The 22,408-nt window shown below is 53.6% G+C and overlaps 1 protein-coding gene across 6 annotated transcripts in view; it reads right to left on the reverse strand.

Moving 5' to 3' along the window:
* The window catches only part of Hth (Meis homeobox homothorax), a 440,142-nt gene that overhangs the window by 401,561 nt on the left and 16,173 nt on the right, over nucleotides 1–22,408 (reverse strand). For all 6 annotated transcript variants that reach the window (XM_076310509.1, XM_076310510.1, XM_076310508.1 and 3 more), the window contains exons 3-4: nucleotides 16,013–16,154; nucleotides 6,304–6,354 (exon numbers count right to left, since the gene is read on the reverse strand). In XM_076310509.1, coding sequence (XP_076166624.1) covers nucleotides 6,304–6,354; nucleotides 16,013–16,154 — 193 coding nt within the window. The remainder of the gene's footprint in view (nucleotides 1–6,303; nucleotides 6,355–16,012; nucleotides 16,155–22,408) is intronic.

Below are 22,408 nucleotides of genomic sequence, written 5' to 3' on the forward strand. Positions count from 1 at the left end.
GCTAACTATCGCTATTCGAAGTTGAAGGTTCGCTCTTGACGACTCGCTCCACAGGAGTTTCGAGCGAGTTTCTCCGGTCATTTTTAACGCACGGAATGGCTCGAAAGTATTTGCGAAGAAACTTGAAAAATTGCTAGAGAGTACCGATCTGCGAATCGACGAAGCAAACTGTCGTTCGACAAGGAGGAAGGATTGCAAGGAAATTTGTAATCCGGGACAAACTATCGAACCATAATCGAAACGTGTCGCCCATTCGTGAATTCGCGTTACCCGTGTATTATATTTTCCACGTGATCGAGTGTGTTTCTCGATCGGATCACCGATCGAGGATATCGGGGTACGCGTTCCAGGAAACAGCATCCCGATAACGGTACCCTGAAAGCCGTGTCGACCCTCTCGGGTCGCTGGAATCGAAAATCTTCCCTTCTCCTCGCGTGTCGGAGCCCGGTGCACGCGTGTCGCGTCCCGCGCGCGTTTGGCACGCGATTATCGCGACCCTGTTCGCGCGCGGTTCCCAGGCCGGCGGTGTCCTTCGCGGCGAATTATCCGCCGATTATTGCCAATTTGTTGCAATTTCGTCCCGGGACTCCGGTTCGTCGAAAACCTGGCCGCGGTTATTACGCGCCGGGAGACGTTTCTGGCAATCTCCGCGATTTTGCCCGTCTCTCGTACTCGTCGTTGAAAAATAACGTACGAAGGATACAGACGGTCGAGCAACGCGAACAGCTGCGACACGTGTATCGTTTCACCGATACGTGGAACACCTATTCGACGCGACTCCTTTGAACGCGTTTCGTGCGATTTTGGAACGATTTCCGGCAAAGTTCTCGGACAGGTCGACGAAAATTCGACGGACGTTCGTTCGATCGATGCTCACCGGTATCGGTGATTTACGCGTTCGTTCCCATGCACCGATGCATCGATGCACCGATGCACTGGGGATCTAACGAGCGACGCAACGATCGTAACGTGCTGCGTGACAGAACAGTGGTTACGCGGTGGAAGATACGCGACGCGCAGCTTGTTACCTGGATCTCCGGGATCGGTCCGCGAATAATTGCTCACGGTTAACGATCGGTGTCCCGCGCGTGCGAGCTCGCGATCGGTACATTGAAAACACGGGGAAAAGTGGAGAGTTCGCGTACACGGAACTTTGTGTTTACATCGGGGTGGAGCAGTCATCGAGTTATCTTAGAGACGCGTTGTGTCTTTTGAATCCAGCGACGAGACACGTGACGGTGTTAACGCTCAAAGTAGCGGTAATCGGGAACGTTAATGCATTTGCAACCCTTCTTGCGTTTTCCAATGGTATCGATCGAACCGGAGACTTTGCCGATAACCGTGAAAAGCTGGTAATTTTATGATACTTGGAAAAAAATGGTACTTGTCCGCGGCAGGATCTCTCCGGAGCGTTCTGGCAACTTCTCGAACACCGTGTGCATCCGTCGCGGGAAAAGTTCCTTTTTGCCGGGTAGGTTAAACCCCGAGCGGCACGAGAACGTCGTCGAGCCGACGTCCGCCGAGTGGTGCCCTCGTGGTAATAATTATCCTCGAAACGCAAGAGCGGCAATTAGCATCTCATTGGCTCATTTCTCGCTTATGCTAATGGGAATATTATTAAAGCGCGTGTGCGAAGGCTGATTCTCGGTTCCGTTCGGAGGCCCTCGAAGAACGCGGCCCGTAAACCCTCGCGTGCTCGGTTTGCTCTGTTCCGCGGCGCGTCTTTCCTTCCCTCGTTTCGTTTACGACGTCGTGGAAGAAGCAGGGGCCACCGTTTCGTCCGCCCACGAGCTGCCACCGCGACGCGAAACGACCGACTCCGCTTCCCAAGCTGTCGCGGAAACCACGGGAAAAAGGGGCTACCGGCGCGGCACCGGTCGCTTCGGGTACCAGACCACCGGCCGGAATATATTTAAATTCCCGTGGAAATTATCGCGAGACAACGTCCTCGGTCACGCTCGGGAATCCCGAGGCTCGAATAACGGTAATAATATCCTTCTGGACCTGAATTTCACCGATAGTTTTCACCGTGTGTTCTCAAAAGTACACGCAACGCGCGCACGAGATTACATATTACCAGTGAAAATTATTAACTCCGGAGTATCGCGTAGACGCACGACAATTCGATACCGACAAAAACCCTCGAACGTGCAATTTATCCAACGACACCGTAGGACGGATCGTGACTCGACTCGTTGCGAAACCGTAAACTGCAAAATCCAAGCAAAAAGTTGTCCAACGAGCGATCGATTCAACCGTACCGCGCTCTATTCGATGCTCGGTAACGAAGCGCGCCAACTTTTCGGAGGGAGAGCCATCGTTTCGCTTTTCGGCGAACGGGGCCATTTTGGTGTCGTCTTGTCGGTCGACTCGGAGAAGATCGATCTCGTACCGTTTAAACAGTCGACGTAAAATATCGCGGATACCGAAACTCTCGAACCGTTGCACCCTCGAGGAAGAAAAATACAAGAATTCCCGGAGAGAGAAATCCCACTTATCGAACATCTACCCGGAATCTAATCCACGATCGAAAGAAATACGCTCGAGTCGCAATTTGGAGAACATCGAGAGGGTCGAAACACCGTTCGACGGAATTAGATGTCACCGGAAGGGCTCGAATGGAGGTTTCCAGGGCGCGGTGGATATTTTTCGGCTAGGATCCGCGTGCCAGCGGAAAACACGGACTCCGTCGAAGAATGGAGGTGGCTTTCTCCGCGCTGAAAAGATTCGCCGAGGGCGAAGCGAGGATTCTCCTCGCTTTTAACCCCGGGGAAACCCTTGACCTTCGGTGAATCGAGAGAAGGAGCTCGCTACACGTTTTACCTCGTCCGCCATTGTAAGTGGCGCTTCCGGCGTGGAACAACTCCGACCCCGTTCTTCGCGTTCTTGGCGAAGGTTAAAGGTACCGAGCGGAGGACTGCTCGTGTGCGAAAAATACACTTGGGATAAATCCTGACGGTCGTCGAGTCTCGAACCGACACCTACGATCCTGCGACGATTTTACCCGTTTCGAAATTTTCTTTCAAAGAAAACTCCTCTCCACTTCGATTCGAAAGATACAGCGGTGCGAATGGGAACGCGTTATCCGGTATCGACGAGATTTACCGTTTCGTGGATCGACGAGGCTCGACGCCATTCTTTCGCGCGCGTTTCCCGCGCTTTCCGAGCGACCAACGTCTGCGTTGAATTTTCCAGAGCTGGGTGCGGTTTCCAGCGCGATCGTTCGACCGCGACGTTAGCACCGCGACGAAGAAACGGCTCAACCCCGTCATCGAACGCTTCCTCGATCTCGGACTTTTCCATTCCGCGAAATTATCGGCAAAAAGCGAGCGTCGATCGACGGCCATGCGAGCACGCCGAGACCCTCGAGAAGAAAGGCCGGTAGCGGCGGGAGAGGGGGTAAAAAAAGGGCCCCGAGCGAGGGAGAAAGAATACGGGCCAGGGTGGTGGTGGGGGCCCGGGGGAGCAAAAACCGCGGACGTTACGTGCCTGTTCTTTACGATAGAAGCTCATTGCTCGTAGATTGCGATTTGCCACGGACGTAATGAAGCCACGCCAGCTTCTGGCGGCGAACGAGCGACCGACCGACCGACCGACCGACCGATCCCGCGATTGCGATTTTCGATTCGAGAAGATTCCGCTCCAACCTCCTCCCCATCCTCCCTGTCTCTCTCCGAACCCCACTGGTTTCTTCGCGCCTCGGCTTCTCCGACCGTTCGTAAATTCTCTAGCGGATTCGTTTCGCGAGTTTTTGCCCGCCGTCGGAGGGAATTATTTTCGAAGAGATTATCGGGAGAACGGAGCTCCTCTCTCGATGTTAAGAAAGTGGAAAATGTGGGAACCAGCGGTGCCCGGGGGTGAGTCGGCGATTAATTTTTAGTCGCGTGAATTTTTCCAATCGCGGGAAACACAATCGTTGGAGGTTCGTACGCGACTCGAATCGGAGGGAAACGTTTATGAAAAGTGGCGCTTCTCGCAGGAAACGCTTTCGAACTATTCCGTTCGCAGCAACAGGTGTAATGATAGTGACCGTGACTGGATCAACGATGGCCGGCCGTAATAACTCATTTACGGGCCACGATCGTTTTATTTTAGGAGCCAAGTACCTAGCTACGTCGGCACGGAAGAAACGAAACGATACCGCGATAACGGTGAATCGATGCGCAACGATGCGCAACGATACCACACGGGAGAACAAATTCTAGAAATTCATCGCGTACCGATAAACAATGTTCAACGAGCGCTTCGATCCGCTGGGTCTCGACGAACTCGCCGAGTCGCGGAAAAGCTGCGCGAAAAGTTCCTAGAAATTCGTGTCTTTCGAATCTCGACCAGCTCCGTTCGTTTTTCGTAATGTTGACGCACGTTTGTTAACGCACAGGACGTCGTCGTTGGCGAACTTAACACAGGGCAGCCATAATTGCGTCGTGCTGGGAGTCGCGCGCAATATTCCCCGCGTTTTCGACGTTTCGCTTTTCCATTCTTTTCCGTCGAATTTTTTTCTCTCTCTCTCTCTCCTCCCCCCTCGCGCTCCCGTGTTTTTGTTTTATTTCGTTTTTCGTTTCGGCGGATCGAGGCCGGCCGACAGTTGTGACAACAGCGGCGCGAGATGCGAGCCGGTACACCTTGCGTGGATATGTTTGCGCGCGGACCGATGCCGTCATGACAGCTCAGATAACGGGCGTGACATTTTGAAAAATTGAGGGCAACGATGCGAACAACGTCAACGAAATGCATCCCCGTCGTCCGTTCCTCCGCGTCGCCCTCCGCCCCGGCCGTTCCGCGCTCGAAAAAAAAGCCCGTGTACGCGGAACCGTACACCGGTTCACCATTAACACGCTCGATATATCCAATTTTGAATTACGGCCGGATATTCGCGAGAACGCGCCAAGCTTTTCGAGCGGAGGACAGGGCCGTGAGTTCCATGCGTCACGGAACAGGACTTTGCGTTCGAATATCACGGATATCTCGATCCCTCTTGAATTTCGTCCGAATACCCGAACCTCTCTATTTACGAGCTAAAAATACCATTCTTCCTTTAAAAATACGTCGACCTTTAACGGCTCGAACCCACTCAAAATACAAAACTACAACGCCACGGAAACTCGCAACGGAGCAGTAACGTCCGGTCTCTGCGAGCAAGGGACACTCCACGACGAAAGATTCGAAATTTCTAAAAGAAACGAACGATTGGATAAATATCGAGGAAATGGCACATTCTGGGAAGCCAATTAAAGAGAAAACTATCGGAAATTGTCCGAGTGGAATACCGGTAAACTGTTCCCTGCTCGAGTATACGAACGGTTGAATTTTTCTCGAGGAATTATTGAAACGAATGGCGAGACAATGCCCGGTTGGTAGGACGTTCGATGGTACGCGATGATTTTCCGATCGAGTAGCGTGGACAGCCGCGCCTAATTGTTCCGAGGGAGATACGAAACGGTAAACGAGGAAAGGCCAGTGTCCCGAGCAACAAGGACAAAAGTCTCTCTCCTCCCGGAGAAGGAATCCATAATGGCAGGTCGACGTTGAGCCGGAGGATCGCCGGGGCCCCGTGAGCGCGTCCTCGTCCAGCCGGGGAATACACCCGAGTTATTTAAAAAGCCCACTGCTCCGTTATCTCGATCGGAGAACGCGGAGTAGTCGTTTGAAATATCTCTTCCTCCGGTGTTTCGAAGGTCTGCCGTTCGAATGGCTGCCACGGTCGTCCACCAGGAGGAAACAAAGGCAACGGTGGTCGTCGCCGGGCGTTTCTTTCGTCTAATTACCGCGACTGGGAGTTTTGCGTACGTCGGATCTTCAAAGTCGGCGCGAGCGCGAACCGAGAGATGGTCGTTCGTAGGTGGTTTCGCAGGACGAGCCCGGGAATTTCTGAAATCTCGTTCTTATAGGAGATAGGGGGTGGAGGGGATCGGGAACGCTCAGAGTTTCGTACGAAACGCGTTTAACCGGAAGCGCGTTCGTTTCAGCGGCTCGTTTGGTTTGATTTTCCAACGGGCGTCGTATATATCCAGCGTCGGCCCGGCTTCCCGTAACTTCCATCCGACAATTAAACGCTTCCCGTCCCGGGGCGGCGATCCGAGGCAACTTTTCCATCGTCATTCTTCAAAACGAACGCGCCGGGTGGCCGGCGCGCGATCGCCAGATAAAATTGAACGATTAGGCGCAAACGAGGCGAGCGTGCGCGTAGACGCGAAAAGAAACAACGATAACGGTCCGCGGGTAGGAAAAGCCCCCGGCTCGGAAGAAATCGGGGCCTTATCGTCGGAGGTCCGCGACAGTTACGAATAAGGAAATACTCACCAGCGAGTCCACCTCCGGATCCGCGATGTAGTAGGGTTTCTCTTGTCTGATCTGTAACACACGAACACACACGTAAGAGCTTTGATAATTAGACTCGGTGGTAATTGCGGTATTAAAACTATAGGAACGATCGTATCTCGTATACCCTGGTACGTACGCGTACTTGGGTATACGCGCGCGCCAGCGCGCACACAACGCGTGTATTCCCTTGTGTCTCTCTTTCTCGCTCGGTCATCCCTCTGACACCGACTCCTCTCTCTCTCGCTCTCTCTCTCTCTCGCTCTCTCGTTTTCTCGTTCTCCGTTTCTCCGAGCGTCTCGTTTCTACCCCGTACCCCCGGTGTGGCTGCCCACGGTTCGCTGTTCCAAGCCAGTCTTTCTCTAAGCGATTTCCTTCGCGTGCTTCCTCTTAATTGGACCCCCACTGTTCAATTCGTACGTATAGAAACGGAAACGCGTCGGTGAACGCGATGGAATTCTCTCGACGGCGCGAGCAGCCCAACGAGGAAGACCAGAGAGAGAAAGAGAGAAAGAGAGAAGCGAACCCGGAGATTCTCAAGCATTTTCATGGCGCCGCGTAGTGCCGATCAGAATGGAAACAAAACGCGCGCGGAGAACGATGCAACCGGCTGGTTGCTCGCTCTTAATTGGACCCACGAGTTCTTACCGAAAGGACGCGCGGCCAAAAGGAGCGGGGTAAAAAACGAGACGGACGACAAATCTCGATGGAAGTGCCGGTTAATCTCGCGGAATCCACCACCAAAGGGAAGACGATTATGCGCTCTCGACACCGAAACCACGCGATCCGATTAGACGTCCGTCCCGAGCGGACGAATATCGTTAAAATTCTTCCGTGGATGGTCGTCCCCACGATCGCCGTTTAGGGGTTGCCGACCACGAGCTTTGAAATCGAAACGGAGCGACCGCGCGTCGCTCTTCTCCACGCGGAAAAAATAAGATCGACCGATAGAGAGCGATGTTTATTGCCCGGGGACGATAAAGTATCGGTACGCGGTGCCAACCGGCGTAATGTGGCAACGGGGCACGGTACCAAACGTCGATGAGACCGTTGTTTCGTACCGCTCGAGAAATTTCGCGCTCGGCGTCGTCGAACTTTCGACGGGAGCGGAAAAAACAAAAAATTCGAATTTATACCCTATTGGAAATATTTCACATCGATCGCGACGATTACCCACACTTTCGTAACGGGTTCATTTGCATTAATTAGCATTAACGAAAGTACCGACAAGTATTTAGTTAGATAAAACGTATGTTGTACCTATTTCTTTAATCGGGCTCCAATTATATAATATGTATTTCGCTTTGCTAATTGAGAGTTAATTCCGCTGTTTCGCCTCGCGCGGCGCGAGGAGCTCCCGGGCAATAAATAGCGTACATTTCGAGTAAATTATTCATACGAAGTAAGCAGGAATTAGATTCCGTTTCTGCGTCTAACCGATTTGTAAGTATAATAACCTATCGCGATACGTACTTTGAAAACTTGTATTTCAAGACGTTCCGCGCTTCTTCCACGCCGCGAGCTGTTACATAATACGCTTTTACGATACCGTTTTATCCTTCTTCTTTTTTTTTTTCCTTTTTTTTCCAAACTACGTGGCAACTACGACGGATACTATGTTACAAAATATGACTCGATCTCGGCGTTCATCCATCATACCGGCGGAATCGCGTCTTCCGCCGTGTCGAATGGAACGTTACTCGGGTTTCCGCGAGTAGCTTTCGGGCTGCCCGTCGGTGGTGTTTATCGCGGCGCGCGTCGACGTACGGAGGGGCGGAAAAGAAAAGAAAAAAAAAAAAACACGCAACGATCGAAATTCGAGTTCCCTTCGTCGATGAATTAAAGAACGTTCCGTGGCACCGAATTCGGCGCGACGAGCGGAAAAGAATACTCCGTGGGCGAAACACCCCGACGGTAGTCCCCGAAAGGACGAGTCAAAAGCAAAAATCGAGTTACGATCGTCGGGCCCCGAAAGGTGGTCTCCGACTCGGTCCGCGAAACACAAGCCTTCCGAGAGTTCTCGGAACGGGACCCAGGAGCGTATTCATGAGTCTGAATTCTGAATGGGAGTTCCTCTCTCGCATCGGGTGTATGGGTAATGAAGGCGTCTCGTACGCCGAACAAAAATACTGTCAACTCTTCGTAGGGGGGGACTAGTTCTTGCGGGGTCCTGTCACCGTGCTTTTTCGACGATCCCCGAGCGGCCGCCTAGCGCCGCGCAGGTAGCCACGTCGATTACAAATTGTAAGCAGCCGCTCGAGCTTCCTTTTGCTCGCTCTCCAGCAGTCGGTCGTTCTTCCTTTTGCACGCGTACGCCCCGACCTTTGTTACCGTTAACGACGATTTCGACGTCTCTCGCCGTCGAGAGGAGCAGAGGAGGGGTCGAAAAGCGGACGAACCGACCGCCGAGGAACGCCGAGAAAAAAGCTACGGTGGTACCCGGCTCGTTTCGAGGTTACCTTTCGAAACTACGCCTTCGTTTTCTCGTAACCCTCGCGGACCTCCGCTTTGCGCTCGCGTACCGACACCTTGACCTCTTCGACGAATCGAGATCGAAGGTCCCCGACCGAGCAAAAATCTCTCGTCGACGTTCTTCGCGTGCAAAGGTCCGTGTTGCGCTCGTTTTCCTCGAGGTCTTCCTTCGGTTACTCTCTCGCGAGGACAAAATCGCCCCGATGGAAACTTTGATGGGAAAAACGAGTACGAATGAACTCCGTTAGCGGTGTTCTTCTCGGTAGAGGCGTAAAGTTCGAAAAAGGAAGAACGATTCTCGAAAGACGAGAATCCGGGCAGGGGTCTATCGCGTAGCGACTCGGAGCCTCGTATCTGGCCGATTAGATGCTAGACAGGACGGGAGGATCGCGAGTGACGGCTAATCGAGGGCCATGCATATGTATAAAGCAATACACACCGGAGCGCTATTAACGCGACGTTGAATATTCCAGATCGTCCATATATTTATCGCGGCGTACCGACGTGAATGAAACACGAAAATACCGCGTTCTCGATGTTCCGTGGCCGCGCCATTGACGAGAAGGCGCCTTCTTCTTCTTCCGGGCTGCTCTCCGCGGGAAATTCTCGGGATTCCGCGGGTAGATGGAACACGCTCCGAACCGCGAGCAGGTAAAAATAAAACGAGATCTCCTCGTAATATTTTTCGCCCGCGGTAAGAGGAGGGCGTCCGTGGTTCGCGAGGCAGCGCGAAACCTCTCGCCGGAGGAAAATAAATATCGATACGGAGAGGCAACGCCGGTTTTCGAGATTCCCGGCGGGGCCACCGCGCGGTATAACTTATCCACCGGGAGATAAAAATATTGTGCGATAATATTTAGAGAATGCTCTCGCGTTCCGGGCACGCGGGCGCGTCTGTTTAGCCCGGCGTCGCATGCACGCACGACGCCCCGGCGTCGAGCTCTTGGTGGTGTGCGACGATCCCGCCGAGAGATATACGAAGCAGCTGGCCCGATGTTGCTTCAGCCATCGCCTCCTCCGAACCCGCCGAAACCTCCGCCCGTCGACCCGCGAGCTCCGAGACTACGATTCCAGCGAGCGTTACCACGCCGAATTATATAATTCCCCGTGGAACGCGCCCCGAACGGACTCGAGAACGCGAATACCGAGGACCGTCATATCTTTTTTACACGGAGTTCCAAGTCGATCGCGAACCAAGATTCTTCCTACGCGATCGATCCTCGCGAGCCTCTTCTTTCTCGGCTGGAAGAGGACCGTGTCTCTCGGGTGAAATCTTTTCCTTCTAGGGAACGCGAACGTCACCGAGTGGTCGATTTTCCCGTCACCGAAAGAGCCAACGTACGAAGGAAGAAAAAAAAACAAAACAAACACCGACGAAATACGTTTGTAATCGACCAACATAAAACGCCTCCTCGAGGCAAGAAACGGCGCAGGGTCGACGAACGAGGGCCGAGCGATTGTCTCCGCGCAGTAAAACGAATTGCATCCCGCGTAAACTTTACGGCACCTTCGCTCCGAGTCCCGAATCGGTCCCGTGGAAATATGTCCCGTGGAATAGGCACTTTCTTTCACCGAGGAAAAGCACGCTGGCGCTGTAAAACGATACAAGCAACGGGCCCGTCGAACACCACCGGTGTATTCACGGTTCGCTAAAAGATTCGGCGTCGGATCTCGGGGCTCGTTGACTTTCCCCCGAAGACCTTGACTTCCCGACTACCTCTACCGGTGACCCGGCCGACGAACACCATCGTAAAAACCGCCACGGGCCGGACGGACGCGCGAAAATCCTACCGAGTCGATGGGAGTTAATCCGGCAATAAAACGAAAATTTCTTTTACGACCGTCGCGGATGGAAAGTTGAAAGTTTTTCCGCGTTCGCAGCGCAGTGTTTTTTTTTTCCCACATTTGGAAAAGAAAATCAATTTCGACGACGAATGCTCTTCGGAGCGGCCCACGCTCGGCTTTTCGATTAAATTCGATACGAGGGGTATTGAAAACTCTCGTCGAATCGTCGATCGATGATAGTTTCCCGAAACGTACGCGTAGGAGCGCGATTCCTCCTCGAAGCGAAACTGGACTCGAGAACGCGTCGTAAAATTCGAAAGAAACACCGCCCCGAGGGTTCTCCCTGCGGTAACTCCGTGCCAGCTCGGAGAGATAACGATTGAGCGATCCCGCGATTAGAAGGAGGGGAGGCCAGGTGAGAGCGCGCGGACAAAGCGCAGAAAACCGTTCGTAGCCAGGACAGGTCGTGGACGGACAATTCGTCGACGACAACGCGGAGAGCAACGCGGCGAAACCGGTCCGCCGTGAGCTCCTCGCGGGATAAGTACGAGCTGGAACGACGCTACCGGACTTCTTCGCGCGAGTTTCGTTTTCGTTGATTAGCTGCGAATCGAGGTACGCGATGCGCCGTTTCGTTTTTAATCGCATCGATCCGCGACACGAAAGAATCGAGCGGTGCGACGCCTCGCGCGGAAAAACCGGTAGCGCGCGACTCGTCGAGGATCTCGTTGTTCAACGACGAAAGAGACGTCGCGGGTGTCGTTATCGCGATTATGATAATCCGGCTTTGCGCTTGTTTACACTCTCCCTCGTGCCTCGAGAGGCGCGCAGGAGTCGGCTCTCGATCGCGGCGAGTGTCTTCTCTACGTTATCGAAATACGGATCGTCGAGAATCGTGCCCCGCGAACCTTACCACCGGCGCGTGCGTATCTACTTTCCACGAGTCGGTAGATTCTACGGGTCTGGAAGGAGTCAGCTCGTTTTCCACCGGTGGTGCAGCGGAGGAAGAAGAACACGCGCCGCGTGCATAAATTCGCGGACGAAACGGTGTCCGCGACTTCGAGGAGGAAAAGCAGGTAGCGCGCCGCGAAGAACGCGGGACCGTTTCGCGGTTCCTATTAGTCGGGCTGTCGGTGCGGGGGCCATCGTTTTACAAGGGTTTAATGCCCCCGGAGGTGCGTTCTAATTGCACCAATAAATCTCGACGGGTCCTCGTCCAGCGTTTCCCGCTCGTCTCCTTTCCGGCTCCGGCTTCACGGACGCGCGATCGCGTCGAGAGTGGTTTCGGCGGGAGGATTCGCGCGAACGAGACTCTCGTCGAGGAAGGTTTCGCGCTCGATCCGCGTCGGGTTTCGATTCGTTTTCGATTCCGTTAAGGGGAAGAGAGGTACCCGTCCGCAGGGTCGTGAGTTTCTGTCTCGCCGCAAAGAGCGTCGATGCTCGTTTGGACGGGGGCGATCAATTTGGAGGCAGCGAAGCGCGCCGCGGCGCACCGGGACGCCGACGAGAGCGAAATTTTCGCAGCGGAGCGCCCGGGGGCCGACGGGCACGAAAACTGGGACGGGCCGGCGATCCGTTCGGGCAAAAAAGGGCACAACAATGCGCGCGCGCGTAACGCGGCCCAGCGGGACGCTTCCCGCGGCGCGCGTTGCTACGTCGCAGCCCGAGAGCCCCGGCGAGAGCCGAAAGCCGAGCCGAGCCGAGGCTGGCTGGCTGGCTGGCTGCGCAGCCCGACGCGCAAAAAGGGAGCTCGCGCGGAACGCATCGAGGCCCCATAGGGCACACGATGCGTGGACCGCGCGCGGGATAATGCCGGGCCCCCATTGAATAGATCAATTTACAATGGCAGAAAACGAGCAGCGGGCTCCACCGGCTCCGTGGCACCCCTTCTGCCCCCTCCAACCGGCACGACCAGACCACGGCCGACCACGGTTCGCCGGCTTCTCACGGACTCGGCGGCGGTCGTGCCGCGACTGATACCGCGCATGCGCGGCGCCGCGCGGCGACGGCCATCGCGCATGCGCAACCCGCGCGACACGACGCGACGCGCACCAAACCGAAACGACGCGCGGAATAATCCGTACGCGCGCGCGGCCCTTTTCTCGCCCCACGGCCCACCGTGCGTCTCTCGGTCGCCCTTTGCACACGGGCAACGTTACACGGGGTGCGAAAGGGCTCGCAACGCTCGACCGACACGCCTCGAAAACCGCCGCAAGAGGATTGCCACCTGCTTATCTTTTCGCGCGTACCCGCCGATCGTGCGCGTGTGCGTGTCCACGGACAACCTTCCCCCCCGAAACTCGTCCTCTGTTCTCTTCGGCTCGCGGAACGAGGCCCTCTCTAGACCACCGTGTCGACGGATCGATGGGAAATAAAGAACGAGTGGGCGAGGCGGCGCGGATTCCCCGATAATCGCCGGTGTAATCTGCGCCCGTCTCGACCGGGCGACGACAGCCGACGAGCAAAACGAATATACCGGTGAAGAGGGGGCCGAAGGGGGGACCCCCGGAGGAAAAGCAAGTCTCCCGACGAGGCGCGAGATAAACGCGCGGGTTCTCTCTCCTAATGCCCGTGACTCGGTATCAAAATTCATTATCCGTCCCCGGGCGGAGGGGAGGCGAGAACGGGGTGAGCCGGCGACCGTCCCCCCTCGACAATTTGTTTATCCGGCTCGGGGGTCGGCGCGCGCAATCTCTGAATTAGCGGGACACGTCCAACCGCGAACGCATGGCCGCTTCCTCGTTGGCTCGTCGAAGGAGTCGCGGCCCCGAAGTCGATCTCTCGCCAGATAGCCGAGCCACGGACGATGTTTCATCGTCGTCTCGCGATTCGTTAGCGTACGGTGAAATTAATTGCGTCGATACGCCGGTGACACGAAACCGGGAAGAGGGGAGGGAAAGAGTACGCGCGACAGGACTCCAAGCGATCGGAAATCTCGAAAACCCGGCCCGTTCCCGGCTTTTTCCAAATCGTCGACAACCACTGGCGACTCGACTCTTCGTAGAGAGAACGGGACAACCGGGTACTCGGCACGGGAAAACCGTTGCCGTACACGGACGTAAATTAAAAGCAACGGGATTAGCATTTTAGCCAGCTTTTTGGGATTTCGGGCCGACGCGATTTACCGGCGCGGTTACCCGACGCTATTGCGCGCGCAATGCTCGTAGAAACGCCGCGTCGCGTCGCGAAGCCTTCTGGTGTATCCTTTCCCGCCCCCGTTCCCCGCTCCCCGCGCGTCCTCGAGAACCTCGTACCGGCGTAATCCTATGCGCCTTATTAAGATGCAAATGTCATGTCAATTTCGCAATTCTAACGGACTATCCGTGAGCGCGCGCGGTTGTCTCTCGGCGTAATGTCGACATGCCCGCGGATAAATAACAGAACGAGCGGCTTAACAAGAACGCTCTCGTACGTCGGAGAAGGAGAGACGAGAACAGAGAGGAATAGAGAGAAAGAGGTAGAGTTCGCGCGGTGCTAGGACCGTCGAGGATCGCCCGCGAAATTTCTAATCGCGGACTTTTCCAATTCTCGACGCCAACAGCAGCAACAGCAGCGTCGAATTAAGACACGGAACACCTACCTCACCTCGCCCTACTACCTCGCGTCGAGGCTTAACTCTTATCGTTATCTCGCCCGTGGCGTTGGCTCGGAGCAGTTGCTACTGTATTACCGACGCTCTATATTTAGAGATTACGATCCGTCGCTCGATTTCCCGGCGAAAGAACGGTTGAAGAGAGAAAAAAAAAAAAGAAAAAAGAAAAAGAAACGAGGCAAACCGTGCGGCGACGAACGGCCGAAAAATCGAACCGATCGCTCACGAGGAACAGAGGAGAGTACTCGCCGGGGCAATTGTTATGCCGATAGATAAACCGCGACGCGCGGCTATCTGGTGTCTCCGCGATATACGTAGGTAGGTGCCGATACGACGTCCCTCGATCTAAATGTGCTGCATTCGTTTGCATCGACTAACCTGCGCGAAGAACCGCGGCACCGCCAAGGCGACATTTTTATCGTCCACGGGTCGGCTCGAACTTAATCGCCTCGGCTTTGTTTCCACGGTCGAGCGTTACTCGCCGAGAGCGTTACCCGCTGGCGTTTTTCCCTCCGCGTGAATCGTTCCATCGACACGGAGGACAACGGTGTTGTTACCCCCCTCCCCCGTCAAGCGTCGCGCACTTTGCTCCCCCTCGTCATCCGTAGGGGGAGAAAATCGATAATTTATTTCGAACGACGAATCGATCGCGTTCCTGGAAGGTACGCTGCGAAACACGGTCACCCGGACGCGTATACCTGAACGTGCTCCCGGGGCGATCCGCCCGCGGACCCCCGCCCCCCCACCCCTCTACCCTCTTGCGGAACGTGGACGCCGAAACGGTGTGTTTTTAAAAGGCCCCCGAATCGGTCCGCGGCGCACGGGCCCCGCGTATGGGTTCTCCGGTTACCTACGCGTGTCCTTGAGAGGACTCGCCTCGGCTGAGTTACCGGCGACCGAGAAGCGAAAGAAAAGTAAAACGCCGCGCGACCGACGGAGACGCGCGTACAAAAAACGAACGACGGGAACGCGAGTCTTCTTCCGGCTCGTTGCTCGCGTTCGCGCGGACGACACGACCATGGACGATATTCGCCTCGAAGGCACCACCGATGTTCCTAGATCGTGGTTAACGCCTCTAGTCACCGCGAGACTCGCGATCTTCTTTCGGTGCGTAGAACGCGCGGACCGGAAACAACCATCGGGCACCGATCTCGCCGTCTTCCTTGAAGGAAAGGTAACCGATCGGACCGGAGACACCCAAAACGTGGATCATCGATATTTGCCTCGATATCGAAACGTCGAGAAAGTTGCGCGTAAATTTGCTCATCGAGCGAGGGCATCCGATGCAAAACCGAACGGTAAAGCGACGCTTTCTTTTTTTCGGGCGGAGAGCATCGCGAAAAACGATCGTCTTCGAAAGTGCCGTGGCACGAAGAAGGAAGGAACGAACCGGACGAGAACAAGTCGAATTCGTTGTTCCGTCGAGGCGCAGGGAGAGACCGCGTCGGTGAGTCGTGACTCATTTGGAGCGGCTCGAAACCAACGGGCAGGCCCGGGGCCTCACGAACGCGCATTCCCTCGCGAAACGGTCGCTCGCGACAACGCGTCGGACGGAAATTAGGAAAACCGCAGAATTCTTCGTGGGTCCTTTACGCGGTTTTCGGTTTCTCGAGTCGAAAGACCAGCGCGCAACGACGTCCTCCGTGCAATTCGAAGCGTCGAAACGATCGAGATCACCGCTCGAGAGATCTCGCTCGGTGCGGTGTTGCTTCGCTCGCACGGAGTTCGTTACCCCCTCGACTTGCGATTCGCGAGTACTCGAGAATCAACGGGAAGATGCGAGTTTGGAATCTCGGTTGGATTCTCGATCGTTTCTTGTAATTTCGATCGAAGAGAGCTTACCTGTTTGGAGAAGACAGCGATGTCCTCGTTGAAGCTCTCCGACGAGCAGACGTCACCGCCCGCGACACCGGGTTCGCGCGGTGTACACGTCGCCAGCTCGCACTTCTCGAAGATCAGCGCGAGAAGCGGGAACAGGGGGTGTCTGTAACAGAGGAGAAAGCCAACGTGAGATAAAGGCGCGGTACAAGCCCGAAACCGGCGACGAAAACCGCGCCGGTTAATTAACTCCGTCTCGACGAGGAGCTTGTTTCGTTTTCGAGCAATTTATTTTCCCAGCGAGCGAACCACGGGAAGACCGAGCCGCCGGGTATATCCGCCGTACAATGAATTAATCTTCCGATCGGTCAACGATATCGTTGATTAACCGTTCGAGTGCCGAGCAACGCCGAGCGACGCCGAGATCGCGCAAAGTGGCAACGTGTGCCGCAATAAGTTCTCCGCCGATGCGTTCCACGCTTCGGAGAAATAAAACCGACGGTTTCTATTTCGAGTAAACAGAGCCGTGCGACCGACCGCGAGATACCCGCGTATACGACGTAAAATTCGCCCCGAGGTGAGAGAGACTCTCTTCGTTCGAAGACTCGCTGCGCGTTACATCGACGCGGTATAAATAAACGTAACGAGAGAAAAAAAAAGAAAGAAACAAGAACGAGAGGAAAAAAAAAAGAAAATGTTTTCCAACGTGAGACGCGAGAAACGGGATCGTCGTTGCTTGGCACTTTTCGGAGCCGATTCCGGCGATCGCATTTGGCATTCGGTTAAAGCACGATGAAAGACGAGAGCCAAGACGGTGAAAGCGAAGCTATCGAACGGGACGCGCGTTCCAGCGAAGAAGGAAAAAAAAAGAAAAGAAAAAGGAAAAGGAGAAAAAAAAAAAAAGAATCGAGCCTCCTCGACGCTCGCGATAGGGGAGGTGGAAATAAATTATTACGGCGTTATTCGTTCCCCGCGAACAGCATTCTGTGAATTCTGAGACTTTAACGACACGGCGATTAGAAGATATACGCGGGATCGAATTGCCGGGATTCCACCGGCGCAAAAATAAAGAGATATACACGCGGATGCGTTTAACGTTGGAATCGATGCGAAGAACCCTTTCCCAGACTCGACAATGTTTTCCGTCGTTATCTCGCTGCAAACGCGACGCGCCTGTTTAAGCTACGAGGAGGACGCAATTAACACCGACGAGAGACTGGCCAAAAGAAGGAAAATTCACGCGCCGAATGGAAACGCTTCGGGCCGCTCGCTTCGACCCGGAGCGGATCTCTTCGCGCTTCCGACGGCGAACGACTCGCGCGTTCGCGAGGCCTACGAGGCTCGATCCGAGAGACGAGTTTCCAAAAACGTTATAAATCCGCCAACGGTCGCCATTCTCCGGTACTCGATGCAAAAAAATAATCAAAACGACGTGTTTTAGTCAACGCGTCGAGATGTTCGTCGAAACATCGACGAGAAGGATCTTTTTTCATCGCGTTCCCACCGACGCTACGAGCGAGTACTTTGCACGTACGAGGAAGATGAACAGACGTCGATCGCGCGAGTATTGTTTTCACTTGTCAAAAAAATATACGACTCGCATTTTTCAATTCCGTTACGGTTCGCGGTACACGTCACCGCAATTACGTTACATTATTACGAAAGAACGTGTACTTAGAATCGTCGCGCTTAATTGCAAAAATGTGGGACGTGCATCAACAATGTTATTAAACGAGCAATTATGGAAATAAGTCGTTCGGACGGTTACGGGGGAAGATAACGGGTATTGGAAATAAATTATTGGATACCGAAACGTTTAAAGCACAATACACCGCGTTTGTTTTATTTTAGCCTCATCGTAAACAACTCTCGCGAACCGTCGATTAGCGGAATTGTGAAAGAAAAATCCACGCCTTGCGACGCCCGTTGCGTTTCGTGTTCCCGATGTAACGACCTTGGATTTAAGACGCGTTTCAATATCGCGAACAAAGACGCGCGTTCGAAAGCAACGTGGAAAGTTTCGCAGCGTGCAATTCGCGTTGTTGAGATATTTGAATCGAAGACGATTCGAAAATCAGCTCTTCGATTTCGCGACGGTACGATACCTCGGGCCGTGAAATCGTCGCCGAGGAACAAGAAGGAAATCGATTCGAAATCATAGCATAGTCGTTGGATCGAAACGATCGTTTTATTAATACGGAAAGAGAATATTTTTCAACGGTATTCTCGTGGGCGAGCGAGCGCGTGTTACACACGGACCACGGTTACCACGGCATTAGGAGGATCACCGGATAAGATAAGATTAGCCGATGCTGGTGCAACTACATTGCAACTGGGGGACTACACTTGTGATTTAAAGTGTACGACGAGCACGATGCTCGAAAAAAAAAAGAAAGAAAGAAAAGAAAAAAAGGAAAAGAACACGCAATAATTCACGCGCGTTCCCCGTCGGTCGATACGATAAATCGCTCGATACGGTGGAAAAAAAGTGTTTCACGATTCCCCCTAATTAAAGTCGACTAGGCTTATGCTAATAGACGGGTCCCTCGTCCCGAGCTTTTTAACGCAAAATTCGACCGGCGTTTCTCGCGAGTCGGCTATGCGATATTTTCGATCGTAAAACATCGTGAAACGGCATCTGCGAAGCATCTAATATTTATAAATTAATACCGGATACTTGGAATTCCAGCCGGCCGTTACCAAATCGATAAAACGGTGTATAGAGAAAGAACGATAAATAAGCCGTCTCGGTGGATGTAATCAATTTTATATCGCGCGCGAGCGCGAAATATTGTGACGGAAATTGCAAGGAATGCAACGAACCCAAAATGTTGCGCTTCCTCATGAGCCATTCATGAGATACAGCGAGTTGGGTTGTGAGCGATGGATAAAACATGGCCAGCGGCTCTGACCTCACTCCTCCGGACTTTTTCTCGCGGGGTAAAATAAAGGAGAAAGTGTACGGGCCAAGTGCGCGCACCGTACGAAATAAAATCTATAAAATTTACACGCTCTTATTACCGTTCAATTTTAAAGCTACGATCCGCTCTATCGAACGTTGGTCCGCGTTTAACGGCAGCCGCGACCTCGAACACGTCTCGAGAACGTTCGGAACGAAAAAAGCGAAACACGCTCGACTTTGAAATTCTCCGATTAACGAACGTTCAACTATCGTCCGTGCGAGTACACCGTGGAAACCGCGAACGTTAACGATATTCATCCCGCTGGAAACGACGTTCGTACAGTTTCGGTACCTGTTCGCGTTCCCAGTTTCGAAACCGTCTTCGATAATTTCGTCTCGAGCGGATTTTCGAATCGCGAACAACGAACGAGCCGTTCCAGGTGGCGGCGTTAATTATTCGTTGATTCGTCGCGGCTGCTTCGAGGTCGTATAATCGTCGAACGAACGAAAATAATTCCCTCCGGCGAGAAACGAACGAATTTCTCGCGCGGTGGCGCGGCAAAGGGAAGAAAACGGCGACCCCGGGGTAGAGGCTTTCTCTCTCTGGAGAAAGAAATACGTTTATGTGTCCTTAGAGGTCTCGAGACGAATCATCGAAGAAACGGTTCGGGAACGGGACCCGGGGATGTGGTAGCACTATGGGCAGAGGTATTGTGTACGCATGGTAGCGGGTCGCGTCTCGCGGCGTGGCAGACATAAAACGATTCGGAACGAATTTCGACAAATTGACGTGGCCGCCGCGAGCAACGACTCTTGCGAACCGAACCGTGCCGAGACCAGCCGAGAGTTCGGCTAGCCGACTCGACGAAAAAACTTCCCTCGGCCTCCTCTCTCGTCCTCGTTCGACTCGCATCCATCCTCGCGGACGGAGAGAGACTCCCTCGCGAGAACCCCGTTTTCTGCAACCGTCTCCTCGCTTTCACCGTAAAACGCCAACTTTTCTCGAAAAATCTCCATTTTCACCCATTAACGTAATCCAAGACGAAAACGAGCTTCGACCGACCCCGAGTCCGCGCAGCGCGAATCGGGGGAAATTCTTGCGCAATGTGTATCGGATAGCTGCTACTCGCGAACTGTATAATTAACGTTCCATTGAACAAATCGGAGAGAACTCGAGGATTACCACGGTCTCGTCGAGCTTTCGACCCGTTGTTTCACGATACCGTAACGTACCACCGAGAAAGAGAGAGAGAGATAGAGCAACGAACGAGGAAATAGAAATCGCGATACACCGGGACTCGGTTTATTTTATTCGGAAAATTCCGCGGCCGTGAACATAAACGATCACGGTGTTTAAGTTGCGGGAACGTGGAATAATACTTTCCGTATCGGCCTCTATTTTCAGTTTCCAGAAGTCGCTGGACTCTCTCGGAACCGAGCTACGCTGCAGTGTCCTTAAGGACTCTCAACCCGGCGCATAAACACACGTGTACTCGCAGATGCCCCTCGGTGGCACTCTGACGCAAGCGGGCGTTTCCCGAAATCCGATTCCTAAACATCCGAGTCTCCTTTCTCTCTCTCTCTGCTACGATTTATTTATTCATTTATTTACCAGCGGGTGTAAACTCTTTGATATTTCGAATCGAATACGACGGTGGGTCGCGCAGCAGTCGACCGGTTCGAGCGAACGTTTACGATTCGGAACGAGTTCGTAATCGCGAAAAAGTTTGCCCGCCACGAGGCACGGAAATATTTCACGTAGCGTTCGGGGCGGGCGAGCAATTATTCGATGCGGTTTCGCGTTTCGCGCAATCGGGAAAACCGCGGACTACGAGCCGGAAACGAACCGCCGCGCGCTTTAACTGCACGTTCCTTAAGCGGTCGCGGTGCAGCAAAGTGCAACGTCGATGACAAATGACGGGTCGAAACGAGGTGTCGGAATGACGGGACCGCAGAAGGTAATCATATGATTGCGAGCTGTACGCCGCGCGGAGGATGTTTGCGGTTTTTGCGGTTTCCGCCCTCGATCGCGACGCCCCGCGAACCCCTTTGCCCTTACCGACCTGGCCCTTTTTGTACGCGGCTATCGCCAATTTCGCGCCAACAACAACGATCGGAGGAACACGCCACGCGTGCTACGGGATTCACGGATACGTGTACACGGGTATTTGCATTTCTTTCGTCGGCTCGCAAAAACTCTAATCGCGAGCGATAAAATTATCGATGCTAACGAGAGCGAATAACTTTGCCAATCGCTAGACCTTTGTCCATTTTTCCTACCGCGAAAGAAACTCTGTGTTATTGTAATTCGACGCGAGAGAGAGAAAGAGAGAGAGATCAATTTCGCTGGAATCGACGTCGATCGTGGATGATTTATCGAACCTGTGCAGCGACGTCGAGTTTCACCTACGAACGCGGGCGAATGAAATCTTCGCGTTGTTGTAATTCGACGTAAGTGAAATTAATCGGTCAAGGATCGCACTGGAACTCGACAATGACCGCGAACGGCGAGAACCGTGTTCCGCTGTTCTTTTTTTAAACGATCGCTTACGCACCGAGCTGAATAAAATTACTCGGTTAACGTTAATCGCAGATATCGAGCACACGGTGAAGAAACGAAGCGCTCGCGTGCCCCGCGAGCATTTTTTCTCCACTACTTTCACCCCGACGAGAGAAATGCTTATTAACGCGTATTAATTAACGTCGTACGCTGAATTAAAATATCGAAACCCTGGCAACGAGGCGAACCCGACCTCGGTGAAAGTGAACTCCGCGCTCTGCATATCGCCGGTGCATGTTAATTTTATCGCGGCTTAAATAAAAACAACGGGAACGCGCTGGCAGCGATAATGAACGATAAACGAGCCGGCCTGAAAATCAATCGCGATGCACGGGCACGTTGAAAACCGTGCAAAATCGAACGCGAGGTTCCACCGGCGTAATATTCGCGATTCGCGGACACTTTTTCGAGTCTCGATGTCTCGGGTTCCCGAGGCGCCTCTCGGTGAGCTTAACGCCCGAGAAAAACCACTCCACCGGTGTCGACGCGACCAGTTATCGACGCTCCCGATCGCCGCGTCCCGTAGAGATTCTTCCCGATTTCAACGAAACGCGCCCCCCTTGGACGGCGAACGACATTTCCAACGTTGAGAAGCAAAAGGAAAGAAAAATCAAAGCACCGTTAATTTTCTCGCGGTATCCGGGCTGCCACGGTTACCCGAACGGCGAGCGAAAACGCAAAACGCAAACGTGTCCGTCACTCGCCGAATAAAACGTCGAGATCCTGTTTTCCCGGGTGGCTGTCCGACTGCGAGTCGCGTGATGTAATCAAACCGGCGCGCTTCAATCAATTCCATTAAACAGTGCATTAATATTCATTACCCGCTCATCTGCTGAAACGTCACTCTAATGCACTAATTATCGTCGATCGGGAAAAATGGAATATTAAATACGAGGATACGCGTGAGCGCGGGCTCGAGTGCCCGCCGCGTCGATCGAACTTCCTGCGCGAGCGCGAG

The sequence above is a fragment of the Ptiloglossa arizonensis genome, chromosome 4 (assembly GCF_051014685.1).
Source record: "Ptiloglossa arizonensis isolate GNS036 chromosome 4, iyPtiAriz1_principal, whole genome shotgun sequence".
In the NCBI taxonomy this organism is placed as follows: Eukaryota; Metazoa; Arthropoda; class Insecta; order Hymenoptera; family Colletidae; genus Ptiloglossa; species Ptiloglossa arizonensis.